Here is a 27,351-nt window from a genome sequence, read left to right as displayed (position 1 = left end):
GTCTAACATTTTCTTACTTCGTTTATTTAGTGGGCTATATTGATCCATGCTGCATTTTCGGTTTGGTTATTGGTTATGGGTATGTTATAACTGGTATTATCCATTGTCTTTGTCTCCTTTGGTTCAGGCATTTTTTCTTTATCTATTTCATACTGGATAATGTATAGGCACTTGTTTTCTGTGTCTCACATCTTGTTCTCTCATTTTAACTGTATTTGCTATATATTGTATTTTGACATTCTACTACTAAAGTCATATTTATATTACTACTTGGGCATGCTATCCTTCTGTTTTTGGGATATTATTGTAGGTTTTTCATGCATGTAGATGAAGGGCCCCTATATGTTTTGTTTAGAGGTTTTTTTTTTAGTTTGTGTAATTTTAAAGAGGCGCCAGTCTTCTTTGGTGGAAAGATTGGATGTTCCACGTGACAGCAGGAAGTCCTGGAATAGAATCCAAGACCATGTGCTGGTCCCACTTGTTGTTCATGAATGGCTTACATTCACATGTGCAGCAACCCAGGGGAGCGCGTGTTGAGAAGATGGGAGTCGTAGTACATGGCTGGCTGTAGTCTACAGTGTAGCCGGTGGTTCCTAGAAACCCTACCATCTCTCCCACTACTCTTGGGCTGGTACAGTGATAGGGGGGCTGCACTGATGATGATGGTGGTAGAGGTCTTTCTCCCGGGGCAATACCCGATGCTATATAGTGTCTCTGGCCGGTGTTGTGTGTGGGGTGCCCGTGATGATGTAGTACAGGGACCAGAGGACACGGATGGATGGTACAACTCATGTTTACTGCAGAATCCAAATATGTACAATACGTCCAATATGGAGGCACAGTTCTTGCGGTCCACTTCAGCCAATAGGGAAATGCAGGTGACTAGTTGATTACTGTTTCTCTTATCCAGAGATAGCTGGGCAGAGATTCCACAATTTCCAGTGACTTGATAGACACTTAGATTCTGTTGCAGCGTGGGGCAAAACCCTAGACAGCGCCTGCTTGTGCTCTGAAGCCCGGTAAAGGCTTAAACTTCTCTTCAGATGCAGAACACACAGCTTCTTAGGAGCTGAAGGAATATTGCTGTGGAGTTGTGGTGAAAGCCGGTATGCAGATGGATAATTCTCAGTCTCTTGTCTGCATTGAGGCTGCGGTAGATTCAGATAACAGGGCTAAGGCCTATAGCCTTCTGGAAGGTGTAACAGCATCTAAACACCCTAGAATCACGTCCTCTGCTTAGAGCAGGCAGGGCTGAACTCACTAACGGTTTTCTGTGAGAGCTCTATGATTAACCCCTTCCCGCATTTTCACGTACATGCCCGTCAGGGCATGCAGCATGTTCACGCATTCCCACGTGCATGAACGTGATGGAGATCGTGCAGGCACAGAAGCTATGTCCGCATGATCGCCGCGGGAGACTGACAGCCAGGCTCCCGCTGTAATGGCTGAGATTGAAGAAACCTTCAATCTCAGCCGTTTAAAGGGAATGTGACGCTAGAATTTTTTTTTATTTTTTTAGTTAAACAATTATCATTTAAGTGATTACACATTGTTTTCATTTTTTTATTTATTTCACAAGTCAGGAAATATTACAAATTAGATTCTAATTTATAACATTTCCATGTGCTGAGCACTAGAGGGAGCAGTTCGCAAAATTGCAGCATGGTCAATGTGGTAAAGCAACCTCATTGATTTATGTTGCAAATTTGGGGTGGACACACTCTCTCTAGTGTCCTCATACAATCCCCCCTCCCTTCTTCTGGCTAGTGCCAGGAGAAGGAGGGGTTTGAATCTTCAAACCTCCTACACTGTGTGCCGCCATTTTCTGAGCGACTGCACAGTGTAGGAGGATTAGATACACTGCTCAGCAGACAGTATAACACGAACATACACGAACCTAATACACACATCACATACACGAACATAAATTACCTTCTCCTGCTGCCGCCGCTGCCTCCACTCCTATTCCTTGCGCCTTCGCTTCCTTGAACATACGGCCGGAAGCCGCGGCCGGAAGTCGTCATCTTACTGTCTGGCAGCGGCTTCCGGTCCACATGAAAATGGTGCCGGATTTCGCTCTGCTAACGAGCTTCGTTTTGGTCTGTGTGGGAGCGGCGCACGCTTCTGAGAATGGAACGGCTCCCGTTCGCATTCTCTATGGGGTGGTATGTGCTGTATTCCATCTATGTATGTGTCGTTAATCGTCACTTACAGAGATCAAAAAAAAATGGCAGCCCACATAGAGAAGTAAAAATAAGAACAAAGTAAAAAGTAGAACATGAGAACACAAATAAATAAAATTTATGTTAATATCATATTAAAAGCAATATGATAAAAAAAATAAAAATTCATGACAATTCTGTGGTCAATAGCGACGGCGGCATTTAAAGGGGTTGTCCAGGGAAAAAAAATAATTGTAACAAGTGTCCCCCAGCCTTGGTTTGCCTTCCCTAATACCCCCTATTAAACTTCTAACCAGTTACTGTTTGATCTCCATTGTCACTCCTGCTGTTTCTGTTCGTTTACATCCCTTGCTGTGTGTTTACATCCCTTGCTTCTGGTCCTGGCTGTTTCCTGTCTTGTAACCCACCATACCCATGATCCCCTGCTGCATCTGAGAAGACAGCTTACATCCCCCCTTCCTCCAAAGCATCTCAGCTATTTGCATACTGCCACGCCCCTCTATGTTCACAGGATCATTCCCTTCTCTAATTCCAGGCAGCTCCCTCCCTGGACACAGTCTTACACAGTATACTGTATAATGTAGTGCTGTGGTTTGGAGAGAAATAAACCAGTCCAACAGATAGATGAAAATCGTTTGAACACTTTATTAAATTAACAAATGTTGTTGCAGACAGTAATTAGGCTAATAGATAAAAAAAAAAAAGGGCCATTAGCGATAGGAGGACAATAGAGGAGGAGGAGGGAGCGTGGAGGACAAGATAAAAGGAGGAGGGGGCGTGTTAGGGAAGAGACAAGACGGCCAGGCAGTGAGGGAACTACGAGTGTGAAGGAGGAGGGGGCGTGTACTAAGATTGATGCGCTCCGTGTCTTTGCTCAGCCAGCACTTCCTGCTGTGTAAAGACATGGCGCGTCATCAACTAAATCTACAGGCGGCGGGAGCAGAGGAGGCAGAGCTATGAAGAGCTCATGAAACATCCGTCCGCCCCACTGCCTGGAAATGAAGTTGATGACGCGCCGTGCCTTTCTCAGCCGGAAGTGCTGGCTGAGCAAAGACACGGTACCTCACATGAACTAAAAAATTAACCCTTGGTGCGGTCACGTGACGGCAAATCAGAACAGGTGAACGCTGGCACAGGTAAGTAGACACTATATTAGAAATGTTTTTATATATGACTAATTAAGTTAAAATTGAAATAACATTTATTCCCGGACAACCCCTTTAAATCTATTGACAGAAGGAGGGAGCAAATGCGATCGCTGGCCGCCAATGGGTTGCTATGGCAGCTGGGGGTCTAACAAAGACCCCCCAGGCCTACCCTGGCAGTATGCCTATTAGGCCGTGCCAGAGGCACGGTCTAATAGGTTGCCTGTCAGTTTTGCACTGACAGGCAATAATGCTTTGGTATACTAAGTATACCAAAGCATTATATATGCGATCAGAAGATCGCATGGTGAATCCCCCTAGTGGAACTTAAAAAAATATTTAAACAGTCAAATAAAGTTTTTGAAAATATAAAAAAAAAAGTAACAGTAAATCTAAAACCATTTTTTTCCATAAAATGTGGTTTTATTTAATAAAAGTGTAAAAAAAAACATGAAAGTACAGATATATGGTATCGCTGCGATCGTAACAACACAAAGAGTAAAGTTACTCAACTGTTTAGTGAACGCCGTACAATAAAAATGCAAAAAACAACGGCAAAATTGCTTTTTTTCTCCATTCCCCCACCAAAAAAATATAAGAAAAGTTAATCAATAAGTCCCATGCACCCCAAATTATTAAAAATGAAAAATACACCTTGTCCCGCAAAAAACAAGCCCTCATATGGTGATATCAAGGGAAAAATAATAAAGTTACGGCTCTTGGAATGCAAAAATGTATTATTTTTTGTTTAAAAGATTTTATTGTGCAAACGTAGTAAAACATAAAAAACCTAGTCTACCGCAGCAGCTGGTCACAGCAGGGACAGTAGATGGCTTTAAAAAAGGCTTAGATAATTTCCTAGAACAAAAAAATATTAGCTCCTATGTGTAGAAATTTTTACCTTCCCTTTTCTCATCCCTTGGTTGAACTTGATGGACATGTGTCTTTTTTCAACCGTACAAACTATGTAACTATATAACTATACATATGTGGTATTGTCGTAATTGCACCAACCCATAGAATAAAGGTAACATGGTATTTATCCCGCATAGTGAACGGCGTAAATTTAAAACGCGAAAAACAATGCAGGAATAGCGTTTTTTTTAATTCCCTTACCTCAAAAACGTTAATAAAAGTTAATCAATATAATATATGCACTAAAAAAATGGTGCCATTGAAAAACACAACTCGTCCCGCAAAAAACAAGCCCTCATACGCCTATGTTGACTGAAAAATAAAAAAGTTAGAACTCTTGGAATGTGAAGATGAGAAAAATAAAAAAGAATGCTTGGTCATTAAGGCCAAAATAGGCCTGGTCGTTAAGGGTTTAAAGCAGGCTCCACTTTCTTCCAACCACATCACAGATGTACAATGCTCCCTCTAGTGGCTCCCAATTAGAACCGTGGCATCCTATTTGCATATTGAACAGCACATAATGTGGAAAATCACAAAGCATGTAAAATACATTTAGATGGGACCCAGAAGGGTATGAACCAGAAGATTATGAATGAAATATCATTCTGCAGTTGTGTTTATGATATTGCATGAGCTCCGGTGAACTCCACTCCTTATATCATCATGTATTGTTTTGTATAGCAATAATCTACTGGGTGCCTTAAAAAAACATATGTCCGGGAGGGGGGATATAAAAATGAAAATACCTATCAGTCCTTTTAAATATTTATCCTGGACAAGATTGTGCGATTCAGTTAATAATAATGTAGCGAGTTCTAAGTCATGTAAGAAGCGCACCAAAAAAAACTAAATTCATGTTTTTACAGGTAAAATTCCTGATTATAACTTAAGTTAAGAACGGTTTCCTGTCCGTGGCTGTCAGAAATTTATGACGCTGGTGGAAACAGAAGAACTGTGATCAACAAAGATCTTCTGCAACCAGAAAACGAATGGAAAACTACAGATACTCAACACATTTTGATGGCTTTGCGAACCTACAGCCAGGACCAGAGATTACCCAGGTTAACTGTGAACATGGTTGTGAGAGTTCACATTTATGTGGGATCCCTCTGTGCTCGTCTACAATAACACAGGAGGATAGCACCATTCCTTTACCTGATACTCTGTACGAACCAAGTGGAAGATGGCCGTATGATGACAGCGTGTATTCTGTAAGCCTAAATATTTTATTTATTTCCACTATATAACATTTATTTTAGTACATTGTCCAGATTGTATAAGAGAAGATTTTTTTTCTAATGTATTAAAAGCCAACAGAAAAATTACTACTAGCTTGTTTGCAGTAGCCAAAATATTAAGGCACTGTTCACACTGAGTTTTTTGACGAGTTTTTTGGGGCGGTAAAAAGAAGCGACATGACCTATCTGGAGGCGGTTTCCGCCTCCAAAACCCCATTTCAATCAGTCAGAAACGGGAAAAAAACGCCTCGACGAGTGTTTTGACGAGTTTTTGTCAAACAACTGTGCAAAAAACGTCTGGAGCAGTTTTTGCAGGAGGCATTTTCCTCCTGCAGAAAACTCAGTGTGAACACAGCCTAAGGGTATGTCCACACTCAGAGTCAAAAACGTCTCAAAATACGGAGCTGTTTTCAAGGGAAACAGCCTCTGATTTTCACACGTTTTTTGAGCAACTCACGTTTTTCGCAGCGTTTTTTACGTCCGTTTTTGGAGCTGTTTTCAATAGAGTCTATGAAAAAATGGCTCCAAAAACATCCCAAGAAGTGTCCCGCACTTCTTTTGACGAGCCGTCATTTTATGCGCCGTATTTTGACAGTGACGCGTAAAATGAGAGCTGGTCTGCACAGAACATCGTAAAACCCATTGCAAGCAATGGGGAGATGTTTGCCGACGTATTGGAGCCGTCTTTTCAGGCGTAATTCGAGGCGTAAAACGCCTCCATTATGTCTGAAAAGAGGTCGTGTGCACATACCCTAAGGGTGCAGTCACACGCGGCAGTTTTGCCACTTAAAATCAGTTCCATTCATCTGAATGGACCTTGCAAAAATCCAAGCATCAGCTGTAAAAAAAAACAATCTCATTCAGAAGAATGGAACAGATTTTCAGTTGCTAAAATTTCTGCTGCAAAATCTGCCGCATGTAACTGCACCCTTAGGACTTGTTTACATAGTGCAGGTTTGCTGCAGATTTTGCATGGAATTTTAAGACAAAACCAGAATTGGATCCAGCAGAGCAGACCTATAAGGCCTTAGTTTATATCTGTGAACAAGGCCTAAGGGTATGTTCACACGGCGGGGGTCCGTAACGGCTGAATTTACGGGGATGTTTCAGCCTGAAAACATCCCCGTAATTTCAGCCGTACCGGCATGTGCAGGCGCTTGAACGCCGCGTCAATTACGGCCGTAATTAGCGCTGCTATTCATTGGAGTCAATGAATAGCGGCTCCAATTACGGCCAAAGAAGTGACAGGTCACTTCTTCTACGCGGGCGTCTATTTACGCGCCGTCATTTGACAGCGGCGCGTAAATTTACGCCTCGTGTGAACAGACAAACGTCTGCCCATTGCTTTCAATGGGCAGATGTTTGTCAGCGCTATTGAGGCGCTATTTTCGGGCGTAATTCGGGGCAATAACGCCCGATTTACGTCCGTAAATAGGCTGTGTGAACATACCCTAAAGATGAATTCCCATGTGGCAGATTTCTTGCAGAAAATCAGTTCCATTCATCTGAATGTGGTTGTTTCAGAGTTGCCAACATTTTTATTTTTTTTCCAGGGGCACTTTGGTTATGGAGATGGATAGCTGGGTGTGTCTTTTGGGGGCATGGTTTATATGGTGGGTTGTCTAATAGGGGCAGGGCTTTCTTCCAGAATTTTTGCATACAGATAAACAATATTTTCTGCACTAGTTTGTCTGACAACTACTATGGTGGCCAGTATGTCTGGTTATCTGGTTGTATCTCTCACTTTAACAATAGTGTCTGGGAAAACTTTGTGACAACCTCTATGGGAGCTTTGTGGCAGCCGTATTAGCTGTCACTTTCCCAGAAAAGGATATAACTGGGCAAAAGCTGAAAAGAAAGAAGTCAACATCTTAAGGTCTTATAATTGAAGTCATATCTTCTATAAATATAACCCGTCTTTACCTGCAACACACCTGCTACAATTGCCCTATACGGTAGGCCGAAGATAGAGGTTTGAGAAACTACGTCAAGGACAAAAAGAGTAATAAATAGGAAGAAATACAAAATACTAGTTATGACACATATGCTAAGAACCACAGGTCCCATATGTGAGGAGACACAAAATTTACGGCATTTCACACAATTAACACACACCAAGAAGAACACCGCTTGGAGGCAGTAAATAAGTCAATAGCGCTATATTTACTAGTCAGTATATCGCTGGACTTCCTCGTCTTCATATTGTCTCCTGCAGTTTCCTTTTCAGGTGGCAAACTGTACACCGGAGAAAGCAGCAGTCTATTTACTTAGGTTTTGCCCCGCCCCTGAGCGGCCATTACGCAAAAGACTTGTCACTCTAGTCTGCCCCAGCAACTGTTCGCCAATAAGGGGCAAACACAAGATTTTTAAGGGGGGTTTCTAAACACAAATTCGGGGGCTGTTGGCAACTCTGTTGTTTCTGCAGCAGGTTCATGACCTGCCTAAGTAGAGTCGTGTGTTAACCTTATACCATACTATCCCCCCACCCCCACTTTAGTAAAGACACATGACACCGAGGTTGGATGTGAAATGGCCACAGCAGCCGTTTATTAATTTCACAGTTTTATAAAAACAATTTAAATCCGAAACATTCGGATAACTAGTTAGGAATCCACCAGAGAATTCCTCCTAATAATTCACATGACCCAACATGGGTCATAACATTAACCCGAGCAGAGGAAGTCCTTGAAGCCCCCTCAGATAGTCCTTTTTAAAGAACACACCGAATTAGCCATCTGCAAACCACCAATTACCTCCAGCCGTAAACCAGCTCGGAAGCACCGTTCACCTCTGCAGATGGCTCCAACCACTAGAAGTCCACTTCAAGGGGATAACACCCGATGAAGCCCTCAAGTGATATACCGACCACTAGAAGTCCACTTCAAGGGGATAACACCCGATGAAGCCCTCAAGTGATATACCGACCACTAGAAGTCCACTTCAAAGGGATAACACCCGATGAAGCCTTCAAGTGATATACCTTCTACCAGAAGACCACTTCAAAGGGATACCACCCGATGAAGTCTTCAACCATGTACCTTTTTTGGGGGACGCATACCCCCGATGCGACCCCCCCACCATTTTGTACTGACTGGCCTCAAGGACTCCCCCCGCCAGCTGCCATGACAACAGAACCTACTCCGGAAAAAGAAAAACATGTTAAATAAGCACACAAATAAAAAAAAAAAAAAACCAACGCTCATAGACGGACGTACATAAGACCTAAAGAGTAACAAACCAAGGGCGGGAGGGTGGGAGCTTACTATTTCTGTGTTACTCCTCCCGCTGCTTCCGGCTCAATGCCGAGAAACAGCGGGAAGCTCAGTAACTGCCCCCCGTCCCCCTTAACTCCTCCCCGTCCCCCCTCCAACTCCCTCCAACTCTCCCTCACCTAATTAACCCTTTCCCTACTAGGACGGTCATGTCGGCTTCCCTTAATCCCTGCAGGCTGCGTCCAGCCTCTTCTTGACCTGCCTAAGTAGAGTCGTGTGTTAACCTTATACCATACTATCCCCCCACCCCCACTTTAGTAAAGACACATGACACCGAGGTTGGATGTGAAATGGCCACAGCAGCCGTTTATTAATTTCACAGTTTTATAAAAACAATTTAAATCCGAAACATTCGGATAACTAGTTAGGAATCCACCAGAGAATTCCTCCTAATAATTCACATGACCCAACATGGGTCATAACATTAACCCGAGCAGAGGAAGTCCTTGAAGCCCCCTCAGATAGTCCTTTTTAAAGAACACACCGAATTAGCCATCTGCAAACCACCAATTACCTCCAGCCGTAAACCAGCTCGGAAGCACCGTTCACCTCTGCAGATGGCTCCAACCACTAGAAGTCCACTTCAAGGGGATAACACCCGATGAAGCCCTCAAGTGATATACCGACCACTAGAAGTCCACTTCAAGGGGATAACACCCGATGAAGCCCTCAAGTGATATACCGACCACTAGAAGTCCACTTCAAAGGGATAACACCCGATGAAGCCTTCAAGTGATATACCTTCTACCAGAAGACCACTTCAAAGGGATACCACCCGATGAAGTCTTCAACCATGTACCTTTTTTGGGGGACGCATACCCCCGATGCGACCCCCCCACCATTTTGTACTGACTGGCCTCAAGGACTCCCCCCGCCACAGCGAAACAGGCCTTGACCACCTTAAGCCTGTGAGTTCCTCCACACCACCACCGCCCTTTCTATTCCTTCTGCTATCGCCAAGCTCCAAAGATCAATGCCAACCTCGGTCAGATGAACCCCGTCACTCCTCCAGAAATTCCCCACTCCTGACTCCAAATCCCTATGCCTCACGCAAATGCCCCCGTTTTTTGCCACAAAACGGGACACCGCCCGATTAACTTTAATGCGAGCCTTATTGACTCTCTCCACAGATCTAGCTAACCGCCAATGCTTTCTTGGGACTATGTCCGACCACACTATCACCAACTTGGGATAAGATACCCACAAACACAACATATCATGTTTGATATCCCGCACCAACTCACGAAAGGGGCGGACTCCTAAGTCATTCCCACCCACGTGCAACACTAAGACCTCCGGAACCCTATCAAGCCGAGCATATGTCTGGAATTCCGCCAACACCCTGCTCCACGACATACCTCTAAAACCCAGCCAATGCACAACCGCATCCTGTCGCGGAATGCGCAACTGGCGACCATTCGGGCGGACGTCCGCCCTCAAAGCCCCCCAGTGCACGTAAGAATGACCCATCAACCACACCAAACACGGAGGCGAATCTGAAACGGAAAAACAATTAGGCACCACCATATAACATTTGTAAAGCGTTAACAGCAAAATTCATAACATATGGGGGCGGACATAGGACTTAAACCTGTTGGACTCCCAACAACCAATACGCCTCACCCCCTCATCATCCAACCCCCAGCGCCCCGCTTCTGTTGCTGCGCCAATCCTGAAGGAATGAGATGAATATGAGCCTGCCGCGACACCAACCGCCGTCAAACATTTTTTAAATACAGCTCCAAACTGAAACCTGGACAAAAACGACCCGTCCACATGACGTAACAAAGGCAAATCTGGAGACTCCCTGTTTGGCGTAAAACCCCGCATGCACTCTACTGGGCACATAACCGACCCCGGGGCGCAACCCCTTCAAAGCCTGCGATACCAGAAATTCCTTCGATACATCCTGAAAGCCCCGCAACTTAAACCCAAACGCCACCGCAGATATGAACCGGTTCACCTTCGACCACTGAAAACCCCGCCTCCCAGGCGTCCCCTAACCAGTACAAAAGTGCCACCAACCTGTCTCTATCCGTATTGACGTCACCCAACTCTCTTACCCACTCCTCCCACTGCCTCCAACAAGCAGCATAAGCACTCCACGTCGTGCGCGCCAAAGACCTTTGTACCAATTGTTCTACGGGACCGAGACCAGATCCCAAAGATGCTGCGGACAAGCCAAACCGAGACGTTCCGCTCCCGGTGCCAATTGCCGAAACCGGTCGCACTGCGAGCGAGAAAGAGCATCAGCGATACAATTCCGTACACCCGGGACATGCACCGCCACCACCCACGCGTTCAACGACAAACATACCAACACTAAATGTCGCAACAATTGAACTACCGGAGGAAAGGACGCCGTGATGTTATTAATGGCAAGCACCACCCCCATGTTGTCGCAGTAAAAAACGGACCTTCTTATCCCTGAGCCTGACCCCCCAAATGGTAGCCGCCACCACGATGGGAAACAGCTCGAGCAGGGCCAGATTCCGCGTGAGTCCACTGGACACCCAGCTAGCCGGCCATTGACCTGCGCACCACGGACCTCCCCCGTAAGCTCCAAAACCACCCGCCCCAGCCGCATCCGTGAAAATATTCAAAACACTCGTATCCTGCGCTGGGGCCATCCATAGCGAGCGACCATTGAACTGGCCCAAGAAGTCATTCCAAACCTGAAGATCAGCACGGTACTCCTCCTTGAGCCGCACAAAATGATGCGGCGCACGCACTCCCACCGTTGCCGCCGCCAACCTCCTACCAAACACCCTCCCCATCGGCATAATCCGGCAGGCGAAATTCAACTTCCCCAGCAGCGACTGAAGCTCCCTCAGCGTCATTTTCTTCATTCTACAAGCCCGTTGAACCTCCAGCCTCAAAGCACCCAACTTATCCGCCGGGAGACGACACTCCATTGCCACCGAGTCTATTTAGATTCCCAAAAAACAAATCGTCGCTACCGGGCCCTCCGTTTTTTCCGGCGCCAAAGGAATCCCAAAATCCCTCGCCACCTTCTGTAGAGCATGAAGCAAATTACCGCAAACCGGCGAACCCCCCGGGCCAACGCATAACAAATCATCTAAGTAATGGATCAACGAGTCGACCCCGGATACTCCCCTCTTTACCCACTCCACGAAGCTACTAAACGCCTCGAAGTATGCACAAGAAAGGGAACACCCCATCGGAAGGCACTGATCCACGTAAAAGGCCCCATTCCAAAAACAACCCAACAGCCGTTGGCTTTCTGTATGGACCGGCAACAACCTGAACGCCGCCTCGATGTCAGTTTTTGCTAGCAGCGCCCCAGGACCCGCAGCCCGCACTAACCCCACCGCCTTATCGAATGAGGTATAAACTACGGAGCACAACTCGTGATCAATCCCGTCATTTACCGACGAACCCTTGGGATACGATAAATGTTGAATCAAACGAAATTTTCCGGGCTCGCGTTTAGGGACAATACCCAACGGGGACACAACTAAATCTTTTACCGGCGACTCAACAAACGGCCCCGACATGCGGCCCAACGAAACTTCTTTTTAACAACTTTTCCGACACGACTTTTGCATACAAGTAAGCCGATTTTAAATTCCTCCGCGTAACCGGAACCTCATAAGGAGGCGGAGGAATAACAAAACCAACACGAAACCCTTCATGAAGCAACTTAGCCGCCGCCCTATCCGGATACTCATTTAGATAAGGGGCCGTCTTTTCCACCCTCACCGGCGACACCCCCTTGACCAGCCGCGTGCTGGTTACCTGACCTCCTTTTTCGCAGACATTTTGCCGCCCCGTGTGCTGCACCATTACACTCGGAACACACGTGCTTGAACTTGCACGTGGCCCCGAACTTGCACTGACCTTCATTAAATTGCCAGCAAAACCCCGCCTTTCCCCCGCCGCTTTGTCCAACCTAACTAGACTGGCCTCCCTGGCCGGCGCTCCCGGGAAAGGACTGCCTAACCGGAGCCGTAACCCGTAACCAGAGAGCAATATCCTTCTGGTCCCACCGAATCGCCGGCCGAACCGCCTTCCGCTGACGGAATTGCTCATCGTATCGCAGCCATGCTTGACCCCCATACGCCCTGTGAGCCTCCCCAATGGCATCAAAATAACAAAACAACGCCGAACAATTTTCCGGCGCCTTTTTCCCTATCACACTAGCCAATATGGCGAACGCCTGCGACCAATTAACGAACGTCTGCGGGATAAGCCTATACCGCCGCCGTTCCTCCTCGTCCTTTTTACTCTCATCCCGCTTGCTCCTATCCAAATTAAATTTAGCGAGCGGCAAGAGAGAAAAAATTTCAACCTACTCGTCCTTCCAGATCCGCTCGCGCACCTCCTGCTTTAAATGCGCCCCCACCGAACCTTCAAAACAAACGTACACCTCCCCCCGAGCACGATCATCAATACGCACTCGATCGCCATCCTTTTGTGCCTCGGTCTGTACCGACACCGCGACCGCCTCTCTAACCGCCATCACGGGACGCGCCTGTACCGATCCCACGTCCCTGGGGCCTTCCCAAACTACCGCAGGGGACACTTCCGTTACTACCGGCGCCGCGGCCCTATCTAGGCGCCCCACCAGCTCCCGTAAGCAACCCACTAAGTCCGCCAAACCCGCTCCGTCGCGTCCGCCCGCGCCACTACCGGCCCCCGATGCAATACTAGCAGCCCCCCCGCCGACACCCGACATAAAAATCGCTGGATAAGACAGAGATGGAGTTATACACTCACCGGGCTGCACAGGCGCTGTGTTCCCGTCAGCCGGACCATCCTGACCTCGACGATACACGTCCAGTTCACCTTCCTCCAGCCCTTCTCTCGCCGACGACTGTCCATCCCAACGACATCTGTGGAACGGGGATGAGGACGCGCTGACCGATGGGCCGGCAACCTGCCGCCCGACCGCCGGGACCCAGACTTCCGACCGGACCTGTTGCCTCGACGTCGCTGCAGATCTAGGCGTCCGTCTAGACGATCCTGACGAAGCCTGCCCCCTGGCCGGAACATCACCAGGCGGGGCGGCCGTACCTTGTCCTCCAAATCTTCCATCTGATGGGGGAGGGGTGACAGGGAGCCCAGCCTGCGACTCCCTGCTTACCGCCGGACCCCGTCGCGGCCTGGGATTCCTGCCAGGACGCAGGGCCTGAGAAGGGGCGGTCCTCCCAGATGCCTGGCCTGCAGCGTCCGGGATCGGGCTCCCTCTGCGACGCCGTGTCCGCGGGCCTGCCTCCGGACTGAGGCGCTCTGGAGGTCGGGACCGCCGAGAGGGACGGGTCGACCCGGCCTGCGTCGCCGTCACCCCCGGCAACGCTCTCTGCCTGCTCTGCGCAGGAGCGGTTGTTGCCGACTCCCCCCCCGCCGCCATAACCATGCTTGTAAGGGGGCCGGGGGAGGGGAGCCTGTCCTGTGCAACAGACCCCGAACGCCGGGCCCGACGTGGCGAAACGGCGTCCGGGATCTTAGTTATTGCAGCCACGGTCTCCTCTAGCCATCCGGGACCGTGGTGCACAGCAGCGGCCCGCAGCCGCTCTAACATTAAAGCCTCCTGAGAAGCACGGGCAACGGGGAGCTTACTATTTCTGTGTTACTCCTCCCGCTGCTTCCGGCTCAATGCCGAGAAACAGCGGGAAGCTCAGTAACTGCCCCCCGTCCCCCTTAACTCCTCCCCGTCCCCCCTCCAACTCCCTCCAACTCTCCCTCACCTAATTAACCCTTTCCCTACTAGGACGGTCATGTCGGCTTCCCTTAATCCCTGCAGGCTGCGTCCAGCCTCTTCTTGAATTTCTGCAAGGTCCATTCAGATGAACGGTGCTGATTTTCAGTTGCAGAAGTTTCTGCAACAAAATCTGCTCTATGTGAATCCTCACTAAAGCCGGGTTCCCACGGGTCGGACATGCTGCATAAAAATCACACAGCGTATCCGACCAGGAAACCACAACACCTTCCATCTGAAGAAAATGTAGAGCTGGTGGAAAAAAAAACATCCATACTTACCCTCTTCTTCTTCTCTGGGCGTAGTCTGACCTCCCGGAATGACGTTGCAGGCCATGTGATGCTGCAGCCTATGATTGGCTGCAGCGGTCACATGGGATGAAACATCATCCCAGGAGGCAGGACTGCAGGAAGAAGGAGAGCGTTCTGTGTAAGTATGATTTTTTTTTTTTTTTCCAGTGTTGCGATTTTTTGCGGCATAATCGCTTGCCATTCCGCTGCAAAAGTCATACACTTGGCTTTCTGTTGTGGGTTTTGCATCCCCAATGAATTCAATGGGGAAAACCTGCAGCAGAAAATCAATGAAAACGCAGTATAAATTGACATGCTGCGGATTTAAATTCCACACCGCAGGTCAATTTCTTAACATTTACCCTGCCTTTTTTTCTGCAGCGTGGGCATGAGATTTTCTAAATCTCATCCACTTTTCTGCTACTTAAAATACTGCGGAATTTTTGCAAACGTTTACGCTATGTGGGAACCCGGCCTTACAGTGCTATCTACAATGCTTAACATATAGTGTCTGTCACAGTGATGGCCAATGTGCCCCAAAACATATCCAGCCATAGTGCCCCCACTATAGTGCCATCCACAAATGCCCCCATACAGGAAGCTAGTTTCCGCAAAAAGTTGTAGCCACATTGTCCCTATATAGTGCCTGCTACAATAGCCGCGCCTAAAAAGTACCAACCACAATGTGCCTACAAAATTTATTATATGTGTATTATATTTATACAGTATATATCAACTCTAGAGAATAATCAGAAAATTATGCAATGAATATCTCAGTAAATGTAACTAATGCTACACGGTGCCGTCCAGGATAAGAGATTATAAAATTAGCAACAAGATAAATAATTACAGGACATAACCAGCACACTAAAATGGATAAATATTAAAATTTATTAAGAGTTCTATATTAATACAATTTCTCTGATTAATACCATAAACAAGTTATACAAAAAACTGTGTGTTATTACAAGAGTGACCTGACCAAGTAATTCTAGAGAATCACTTAAGGGGGTTTTACACTGGGCGATTATCGGGCAGACGAGCGTACATAAAATGCTCGTTGACAATAATTGCCCTGTGTAAACAGGCAGCGATCAGCAGATGAACGAGCAAACACTCAATCATTTGCTGGTAGTATTGCTTTAAAAAAGTTAAATATTATTGTTGTCGGCGGCAGTACATCTCCCTGTGTAAACAGGGAGACGCGCTGCCAACATGATAATAATGTATGGAGACGAGCGATTGCAGTAACGACTGCTCGTCCCCATCCATGGCTCTGTGTGACAGGAGCAAACGAGCGCCGATCAACGATGTCTCGTTGATTGGTGCTCGCTGCATCAACCGATTATCGGACAGTGTAAAAGGGCCTTTATACCACTGATACACATACTAGCAAGCAGGGGCTGAACTAGGAAAGACTGGGCTCCATAGAAAACTCTTGACTGGGGCCCCCCCAGGTGCCACAAGTGCCCCCTGTAGAATGTGCAATACAGCCCCCCTATAGACAGTGTCACACCCCACTTGTAGATAGAGCCCCCACCTCCCCCTTGTAGATAGTGCCATACAGCCCCCCTGTAGTTATCACCATAAAGCCCCCCTGTATATAGTGCTATACAGCTCCCACTGTATATAGTGCCAAACATCCCCCCTCCCTTGTATATAGTGCCACACAGCCCCTCTTAGTAGATAGTGCCGCACAGCACCCCTTAGCAGATAGTGCCACACACAGACACCTGTAGATTGCACCACACACAACCTCCTGTAGATAGAGCCATAGCCCTCCCCCTTGTAAATAGTGCCATACAGCCCCCCTACTAGATAGGGCCACACAGCCCCCCCTTAGTAGTGCCACACAGCCCCTTGTAAATAGTGCCACACAGCCCCTTATATATAGTGCCACACAGCTCCCCCATGTGTATAGTGCCACACAGCTCCCCCTTGTGTATAGTGCCACACAGCTCCCCGTTGTGTATAGTGCCACACAGCTCCCCCTTGTGTATAGTGCCACACAGCCCCCCCTTGTGTATAGTGCCACACAGCCCTTCCTTGTATATAGTGCCACAAAGCAATGGCGCATCCGAGAAAGTTGTATCAGCCAGGGGAATGTCAATCAAACAGGGAAAGGTGGCTTTGAAGGCAGGACTATGTGATTCTTCAGGCTAGCGGCACCACCCCATGACCCTTTAATGAGTAATTAGCATATAGTGTGCGCCGTTTTAAAAGTGGATTTGAAAGATTTTGCTGCATCTTAAAAAAATATACATTTGGAAATATTGTCAGGTCATGTATTACAGCATGGTGGCGGTTCAAGGGGTTAAAACTACCAGACAGGTTCCCATAAAATATACATTGAATTGAGAACAATTCCATCTGCCCTGCCATTTTGTTATTATAAATATATACTATATAATTACAGCTCCAGAACCAAGCTCATACATATATACAGTACAACAACCAAGCTCAGTACATAAATACAGCACTAGAACCAAGCTCTGACATATATACAGCATCAGAACCAAGCTCAGTACATAAATACAGCACTAGAACCAAGCTCAGTACATATATACATCCCCAGAACCAAGCTCAGTACATATATACAGCACCACAACGAAGCTCAGTACATAAATACAGCACCAGGACAAAGCTCAGTACATAAATACAGCACCAGAACCAAGCTCAGTGCATATATACATCTCCAGAACCAAGCTCATTACATATATACAGCACCAAAACAAATCTCATACATATATACAGCACCTGTAAAGGATCTGCCAGGCACAACTTCTGTGGATACTCCCATAGGAAATCAGTCTGCACCTGAGTCTATGTCTCTGAGACTGACTCCATCTTCCACCACTCAGGATGGCAGGCTTAGTTAGGAGTGGGAGAGCCTATCGCAGCCTGGCCAGACGGAGCTAGCTCCCGCCCTCTGTCTATTTATACCTGCCTTTCCTGTTCCTCCTTTGCTTGTGATTCTTCTCGTGTGGTTTCCTGGCCCAGCTACAGCTTCTATCTATTTGATCCTGCTCCATACTGACCCTGGCTTTCTGACTACTCTTCTGCTCTGCGTTTGGTACCTCGTGCACTCCTGGTTTGACTCGGCTCGTTGACCACTCTTGTTGCTCACGGTGTTGCCGTGGGCAACTGCCCCTTTCCCTTTGCTTTGTGTTCCCTTGTCTGTTTGTCTCGTTCACTTACTGAGCGTAGGGACCGTCGCCCAGTTGTACCCCGTCGCCTAGGGCGGGTCGTTGCAAGTAGGCAGGGACAGAGTGGCGGGTAGATTAGGGCTCACTTGTCCGTTTCCCTACCCCCGTCATTACAGCACCAGAACAAAGCTCAGTACTTAAATACAGCATCAGAACCAAGATCAGTACATATATATAGCCCCAGAACCAAGCTCAATACATATATACAACACCAGAACAAATACAGCTCAATTAAGCGCAACACCTGTTGACATGGCTGCCATCAGGGCAGTACTGCTGGTACTCGAGTCAGTGGCCCGGCAACAAGGATGAAAAGAAGGGGCTACTTTAAACATTTCGATGAGGGCCACAGCGTTAGTTACTAGGAGAAAGGAACGGACCCGGCAACGTAACGGGCCGTTCTTTACTCTGAAGTAACTTACACTGGTACCCTGAGAGGAAGATGCTGCATGAGCAGGAAACAGAAGCTCCGTGTCACGTGTGGAGGGAGCCGTCCACCAGACAGAGGACGGAGGAAGATGGAAGAGATGTAGAGAAGCAGTCCCATCAAGCTCCCCCCCTCCTGCCTGCAACTTGTAACTGCTGAGGAAGATTCCTCCAGGATGTAATAGGGAGCTGTAATGTTATGTGGGGGGGATTCTTTACAAACCGGTTTTGGGGGGAGGGGGGACTTAACTGTAAATGCTATATGTGGGGGAGGGGATTTTGTGTAAAAGTTTTTGTGGGGAGGGTGGGACTTGGCTGGGAATGCTATATGTGGGGGAGGGGATTTTGTGTCAAATGCTATATGTGGGGGATGGTGTGACTTGGCTGTGAATGCGATGTGTGGGAGAAGGGATTCATTATTCATTTTTCTTGGGGAGGGGGAACTTAACTGTTAGGCTGAGTTCACACGGGGCGGATACTCTGCGTAAAAGCACGCAGCGTATCCGCCCTGTGCGCTGCAGGGATTTCCGGCCGAAAATCCACACCAAACTGTGGTGCAGTTTTTAGCCCGTAATGTCTGCTGCGGAAACTGCAGCATTTAGCCGGCCTGCCAGCAGTCACATGGGATGAAACGTCATCCCAGGAGGCCGCACTGGAGGCAGGAAGAAGCCCAGCTTCCTTTGTAAGTATAAGATTTTTTAAAAAAATGTATGAGTTGCATCTTTTTGAATTCAATGCAAAAAACCTGCAACATATAAGCAGCGATTCCGCAAATACAATTGACATGCTGCGGAATAAAATTACGCACCGCAAGTCAATTTCTAAGCGGTTTTACGGCTCAGTATTTACGCAGCGTGTGGATGACATTTGTTCTATCTCATCCAGTCTGCTGCTACTGTATTTGCTGAAGATTTTTTGCAATGAATTCCGTTGCGGAAAAACTGCAGTATTTACGCTACATGTGAACTGACCCTAAGGCCTAATTCACACGACCGTGTTCGGTCCGTGATATGAGGACCTCATGTCGGCCGCATTTCCCGGACCGAACCCAGTGCAGGGAGCCGGGCTCCTAGCATCATATTTATGTACGATGCCAGTTGTCCCTGCCTCCCCTGTCCCGTGCTGAAAACATGATTACAGTACAGGACAGTTTTCCCGCAGCGAGACAGGGACTCCTGGCATCGTACATAACTATGATGCTAGGAGCCCGGCTCCCTGCGCTGTGTTCGGTCCGGGAAATGCGGCCGACATGCGGTCCGACATATCAGGGGATTCTGTTTAAAGGCTATGTAAACCTTTGAAAACTTTTTTTTTTAAATAAAAATGTCTATCAGTGTGTTTGGTGCAACTGGGCAATTACATTTTATTAACAATTATTTTTGCTATTTGAGATACAGCTGCTTTATATCCTGTATACAGAGCAGCTGTATCTAGTTATGAGACCTGAATCTGTCAGGTCAGTGGGACTGACATGTTCAGTGACAGGGGTCGGATCAAGCTGTTATCGATCACATCTTTGTTTATAATTTAGATGTGATCGGTAAGGCTGGGTTCCCACGTAGCTAAACGCTGCGGAATTTCCGCAACAGAATTCTGTGCGGAAATTTCACAGCATTTACAGTAGCAGCAAAGAGAATGAGATTTTGTAAATCTCATGCCCATGCTGCGGAAAAAACCTGTTACATAAACGTTAATAAATTGACCTGTAGGTAGGTATTTTTGTGGGGGAGGGGGGATTTGACTGTAAATGCCATGTGTGGTGGAACTTATTTAGCATGTACTCACAGGTTACAGTCATATTGCGTTTATTTTTATATTTGCAAAACCATGGCAAATGACATGGTTGTAAAGCAAGTTTACAAAAACTGTTGTAAAAAATGTGATTTGGCCTCGACGTGTGAAGAGACCCTTGTAGTTCATTTGTGTAGGGTAGGGGGGCTTTGCTGTAGATGTTATGCGAGGGAAAAGTTTTTAGTTATAGATTTTGTGCGGGGGAGGGTATATTCACATGTAGCGTTTGAGGTGCTATTGGTTCTATCAAAACAACGGAAACCTTATAGAACGGAGACAAACGGAAACCATTTGCAACTGATGCGTTACCATTGAAATCAATGGTAATGCAAATGGAAAGCTATGGTTTCTGTTTGTTTCAGTTTGGTTTCCATTCATGGGTTCCCCTGACGGAAAAATCAGATGAAACCAATGAACGGAGTCCCGACGCAGATGTGAACGAAGCCTAACACATATGGACATAAGGAACAGCCCCAGAGTTCCTGGGCAGAGCACTAGTAGAAGATCTTCCTGGGGACTCCAGCCCTGGGAAAGCCTCACTCCCCAGGCGATATATCCCACTGTATGCCATACATTGGGATACATTTTGGCTAAATAGTACAAAATCCAGGGCATTAACCGGTCGCTGCCTGCTCCATGGTTTCCTTCACTAAAATTGAAGCACCAAAATCGGTTAACGCGTATAACGTACAAACATAAGCGCCACACTTTCGTTGTCCACCCCTGGTAATAGAGGGGGGCCCAGACATCTTGGCTGTATGGGGCCCAGAAATTCAAGCTCTGCCTGTCGTATAGGTTTGTACGGTGTAAAACTACAGCTCCCAGCATGGTCTGAACAATAGTAAGGATATGCTGGGAGATACTGTTTAACAAAAAAATAATCATACCACCCATCATCTCACTTGCAGATCATACAGTGGCTACAGTACCGATTAGAGGCAGAATAAACATTTACATAAAGTGACTCACCGGTGACGTCTTAGATTCTAGTTCTTTTCTTCTCCCTCCTGTCCAGACCTCTATGATGGATTTCTCCCGGCCACGACCCATTTCTACAGTTTTCCGCTCAGATGTCTTCAGCTTCCCAATTTTAAAACATTTCTGCACCTATAAACGAAGTTAAAATTCTCAACACCTCTATATATAATAAAGCGCCATACACTGCACCTCTAACTATAATAGCGCCATAAGCTGTGTCCCTGATTATAATAGTACCATACACTGTGTGTCACACACACACACACACACACACACACACACACACCATGCCCCCTGTAGATAGTGCCCCCATAGAGCCTAGAGCCTCCGTAGATAGTGCCCTACATAGAAGCCCCTGTAGATAGTGTCCCACATACAGCCCTCTGTAGATAGTGCCCACATATGGACTCCAGAGCTGAAAGGCAATAGTGCTAACCACTGAATTACTGTGCTGCCCTACATATAGCTTCCCCTATAGATAGTGCTCCACGTATAGCCCACCTCTGTAGATAGTACCTCACATATAGCTCCCACTGTATATAGTGTCCCACATATAGCCCACCCCTGTAGACAGTGCCCTACATATAGCCCCCCTGTAGCTAGTGCCCCACAGGTAATCCACTCCTGTATATAGTGTCCCACATATAGCCCACCCCTATAGATAATGCCCTAGCACACCCCTATATATAGTGTCCAATATATAGCTCCCCCTGTATATAGTGCCCCACATCCCTACATATAGACACCCCTGTAGATAGTGCACCACATTTCCACATATAGACCCCCCTGTATATAGTTCCCCACATATAGACCCCCCCCTTCGATAGTGCCCCACATCCCCACATATAGATCTCCCTGTATATAGTGGCCCACATCCCCATATATAGACCCCCCTGTATATAGTGGCCCACATACCCACATATAGACCCCCCAGTATATAGTGGCCCAGATCCCCACTTGTAGACCCCCCTGTATATAGTGGCCCACATCCCCACATATAGACCCCACTGTAGATAGAGCCCCCACTGTAAATAACGGCACTCAGTTTTAGTAGAGAAAAAAAATTAAATTACATACTCGCCCTGATCCCGTTACCGTGCTGTCCGGTGGCGATGCAGATCTGCTCTCTTCTGAGCTGGTCTGCTGCAGCTGAATGACGCAGGCGGCGCATCGTTCAAAGGCGCTGATTGGCAGGGCAGAATGACTTGCCCCGTCAATCAGCGCCTTTCAAGCATGGAAGCGGCGCGATGACGTTATTGCACCGCTAGCGTAGTTTAAAGGCGCGGATTGGCGGGGTAAGTCATTTTGCCCCGCCAATCAGTGTCATTGTAAGGCGCTGAATGGTCGGTCACAGAGCGTGCCTGGCTATCCAGTGCTGATGCATGTATTTGTACCAGCGTGCTATAGACGCAGGTACAATTACTGCAATAGGGGGTGACTGTTGATAGCACCGGGGCCCCCTCCGGTGCTAGCAATGCCCCCGGACATGAGAGGGCCTGTGTCGCTCGGCATATACATGTTAGAGGCTCGGCAGCATGGGCCCCATAGTAGCTTTGCTACCGCTGTAGCAGCCATAACGGCTGCTAGTAGCGCCACCGGGCATATTAGGGGGGCGTGTCAGCTAGCGGCATGGGCCCCCTCAAGCCACGGGCCCCGTAGCAGCCGCTATGGCTTCTACCGCGGTAGGTACGCCACTGCCAGCAAGAACTTTGGGATTAAATCCTCCAATATAAACAACATTGCATTGTAAAACCATTTAAATGAAGCTTGACAGCTAAAGCCCCAAAAAAATCTAAAATTTAGGTAAATGTCAACCATAATTCCTAGAGGACAATAACGGTCCAAAATGTCCCACCAATAGGTATTTCAACAAAACTTTTCCATGTATAAATTCAGTTTGTGCACATAAATTCCCTTACATCCTACAGCAGCACAATAATATGGTATTTCTGTGTACTTTTAGGACAGATGGCATTTTTAATTTAATCAAACTAATTAACTAGAGTCTCCTCCCTACATAAGGACATCTAGCCTTTCCCACCATGTGTTTTTTTTCTGTCATGTGGACTTGGACAAGATGGGATTGGTGCAGCTGCACGGTGTGCACATGTCGGGTGTCCGGGCCTAGCCATAACATCTGTCAAGAGAATGGGGGAACTTCAAGCCTTGTCATCAGTGGATCCATACATCAGATTCCTCCAGGACATGGTCTTGCTGAGGCTACTACCAAACGTCACTCCAAAGTTCCTCATTTGTAACCTGAAATCAGGTCAACTCCCTTCCAGTGTTTTGGCACGTGTCTTCCTCTCATGAGGAATATAATCTCTATGCCTAAATCTGTGCTGTTTTCTTGAGATCTATTTGGCTTGGAGTAGGAGATTAGGAAGGTTGAGAATTTATTGTTTCCTGAAAGAAACAAAGACTTAAAATCTGCCAAACCTACCCTGGGTAGATGAAGTGCAGAGGCCAGATGACTGGCTTACATTGTCAGATCTCTGATTCACCTCATTTTTCTAGAGCCTACGCTGCTAGATCAGTGTCCAAATCTTGGGCTAAAAAAAGTCTGATCCCACTGGATCATATTTGCTGTGCAGCTTGGAGCTTGCACTTAGGCTATGTTCACACGGAGTATTTTGGGGGAGGAATATCTGCCTCAAAATTCCGTTTGGAACTTTGAGGCAGATATTCCTCTCCCTGCACGCCGATTTTCGCGGCAATTATCGCGCCGTTTTTTCGCCCGCGGCCATTGAGTGCCGCAGGCATAAAACAGCGAGATATACGCTTTCTCCTGCCTCCCATTGAAGTCAATGGGAGGTCGGAGGCGGAAGCGCCCGAAGATAGGGCATGTCGCTTCTTTTTCCCGCGAGGCAGTTTTACTGCTCGCGGGAAAAAGACGCCGACGCCTCCCATTGAAATCAATGGGAGGCGTTCTCGGGCCGTTTCTGCCGAGTTTTGCGACGCGGTTTCCGCGTCAAAAAACTCGGCAAAATACCCCGTGTGAACATAGCCTTAGAGAGACTCTGTCACCACATTCTGGCTGGGTTCACACACCCTATTTACGGACGTAATTCGGGCGTTTTAGCCTCGAATTACGTCCGAAAATACGGCACCAAAGTGTCGGCAAACATCTGCCCATTCATTTGAATGGGCTTTACGATGTTCTGTGCCGACGGTCATTTTTTTTACGCGCCACTGTCAAAAGACGGCGCGTAAAAAAGACGCCCGAGTCAAAGAAGTGCCTGTCACTTCTTGAGACGTAATTGGAGCCGTTTTCCATTGACACCATGGAAAAACAGCTCCAATTAAGTCCGTAATGGACGTTGCGTAAAGCGCCTGCACATGCAATTACGTCTGAAATGCCGGAGCTGTTTTCTCCGGAAAACAGCTCCGTAATTTCAGTCGTAACGGAGGCTGCCGTGTGAACATACCCTATAAGTGCCCTATCTCCTACACAAGGAGATGGGCGCTATAATGTAGATGACAGCAGTGCTTTTTATTTTAAAAAACGATCTATTTTCACCACTTTATTAGCGATTTTAGATTTATGCTAATGAGTTGCTCAATGGACAACTGGACGTGTTTTACTATTGACCAAGTGGGCGTGTTTTTACTTTAGGCCAAGTGGGCATTGTACAGAGGACTGTATGACGCTGACCAATCAGCGTCATACACTTCTCTCCATTCATTTAATCAGCGCATAGGGATCCTTTTAGATCTCTATTTGCTGTTTTATACTAACACATTAACGATACTAAAGTGTTTATACAGTGAATAGCCATTCCTCGGGATGTCTATTCACAATCCCTGCACTTCGTTACTGTTTCTGTGGTAGTTACAGCAGAGCAAGCGTAATCTCGCTGTAACCTGTCATTTACAACGTAATCTCGCGAGATTACGCTTGCTCTGCTGTAACTACCACAGAAACAGTAACGAAGTGCAGGGATTGTGAATAGACATCCCGTGGAATGTCTATTTACTGTCTAAACACTTCAGTATCGTTAATGTATTAGTATAAGACAGCACATACACCGCGTTCCAAATTATTACGCAAATGTTATTTTTCGCAGATTTTCCAAAATAGTCGATGCAAATGACAGTCAGTATAATCTTCAAGCCATCAACCATTGGAGTATAATGCGAATTTTATTGAACAAATCTCCTAATGATAACAGATTTTTTTTTAGAAGTAAAAAACTCAAAATGCAGTTTCAAATTATTATGCACAACAGAGATCAAAACATTTTAAAGGTTGTAAAGAGAACTAAAATGGTAATTTGTTGAATTTGCAGCATCAGGAGGTCATATTTACAGAAATCAAAAGCTCTTTCAATCAAAAAATACTTAACAGGCCAAGTTACATGTTAACATAGGACCCCTTCTTTGATATCACCTTCACAATTCTTGCATCCATTGAATTTGTGATTATTTGGACAGTTTCTGCTTGAATATCTTTGCAGGATGTCAGACTGCCTCCCAGAGCTTTTGTTTTGATGTGAACTGCCTCCCACCCTCATAGATATTTTGATTGAGGATGCTCCAAAGGTTCTCAATAGGGTTGAGGTCAGGGGAGCATGGGGGCCACACCATGAGTTTCTCTCCTTTTATGCCCATAGCAGCCAATGACACAGAGGTATTCTTTGCAGCATGAGGTGGTGCATTGTCATGCAAGAAGATAATTTTGCTACGGAAGGCACGGTTCTTCTTTTTGTACCACGGAAGAAAGTGGTCAGTCAAGGAACTCTACGTACTTTGCAGAGGTCATTTTCACACCGTCAGGGACCCTAAAGGGGCCTACCAGCTCTCTCCCCATGATTCCAGCCCAAAACATGACTCTGCCACCTCCTTGCTGATGTCGCAGCCTTGTTGGGACATGGTGGCCATTCACCAACCATCCACTACTCCATCCATCTGGACCATCCAGGTTTGCACGGCACTCATCAGTAAACAACATGGTTTGAAAATTAGTCTTCATGTATTTCTGAGCCCACTGCAACTGTTTCTGCTTGTGAGCATTGTTTAGGAGTGGCCGAATAATAACTGTATGCACACTTGCAAACCTCTGTAGGATCCTACACCTTGAGGTTCGCGGGACTCCAGAGGCACCAGCGGCTTCAAATACCTGTTTGCTGCTTTGCAATGGCATTTTAGCAGCTGCTATCCTAATCCTATTAATTTGTCTGGCAGAAACCTTTCTCAGTATGCCTTTATCTGAACGAACCTTTCTCTGAATCAGCCACAAATCTTTTCACAGTACGATGATCACGCTTACGTTTTCTTGAAATATCCAATGTTTTCATACCTTGTCCAAGGTATTGCACTATTTCACGCTTTTCGGTAGCAGAGAGATCCTTTTTCTTTCCCATATTGCTTGAAACCTGTGGCCTGCTTAATAATGTGCAACGTCCTTCTTAAGTAGTTTTCCTTTGATTGGGCACACCTGGCAAACTATTTATCACAGGTGTCTGAGATTGATTACAATGATCCAAAGAGCCCTAAGACACAATACCATCCATGAGTTTAATTGAAAAATTAATAATTAAATGTTTATGACACAAATCCAATGTGCATAATAATTTGGAACACGGTGTAGAGATCTAAAAGGATCCCTATGCGCTGATTAAATGAATGGAGACAAGTGTATGATGCTGATTGGTCAGCGTCATACATTCCTCTGTACAACGCCCACTTGGTCAATAATAAAACACGCCTAGTTGTCCATTGAGCAACTCATTATCATAAATCTAAAATCGCTAATAAAGTGGTGAAAATAGATCATTTTTTTAAATAAAAAGCACTGCTGTTGTCAGGTCCGTATTTCAGGGTGGCTTCCTTCCCCCTGTTATTTCACACCGAATAACCACCTCTGTAAATTGAAAGCTGAAGGCATGCCTGGAAAGAAGTAAACCAGACAGAGATGTTGGTACACAGCTTTCCTCAAATAGGACAGGAAGCGAACTGAACTTTATTCAGAACAAAGAAACACAGGAAAAGACACATGCCCCCTCCCTAGAGATATGGGACTTGCTTAAGCCCCCATTGGCTCCTCAGCTGTAAGTTCTCCTGTACATTCTTCAGCACACTCCTCTTGCATTCCAGGGGGCGGTGTCTTCCATAGGTGTGTCCGACATGAACAAAGAACTTGTTATATATATCAGTATATTACACAAAGAACTGAAATGTATATA

The 27,351-nt window shown here is 46.6% G+C and overlaps 1 protein-coding gene across 3 annotated transcripts in view; it reads left to right on the top strand.

Moving 5' to 3' along the window:
- The window catches only part of LOC142660639 (tesmin-like), a 244,843-nt gene that overhangs the window by 42,290 nt on the left and 175,202 nt on the right, over window positions 1-27,351 (top strand). For all 3 annotated transcript variants that reach the window (XM_075837326.1, XM_075837325.1, XM_075837327.1), the window contains exon 2: window positions 5,110-5,454. In XM_075837326.1, the coding sequence (XP_075693441.1) occupies window positions 5,233-5,454 (222 nt within the window). In that variant the 5' untranslated portion in view covers window positions 5,110-5,232. The remainder of the gene's footprint in view (window positions 1-5,109; window positions 5,455-27,351) is intronic.

Source organism: Rhinoderma darwinii, chromosome 9 (assembly GCF_050947455.1).
Source record: "Rhinoderma darwinii isolate aRhiDar2 chromosome 9, aRhiDar2.hap1, whole genome shotgun sequence".
NCBI lineage: Eukaryota > Metazoa > Chordata > Amphibia > Anura > Rhinodermatidae > Rhinoderma > Rhinoderma darwinii.
Note: the sequence above shows the minus strand (reverse complement) of the source record. Positions and strands in the feature narration are given on the sequence as shown.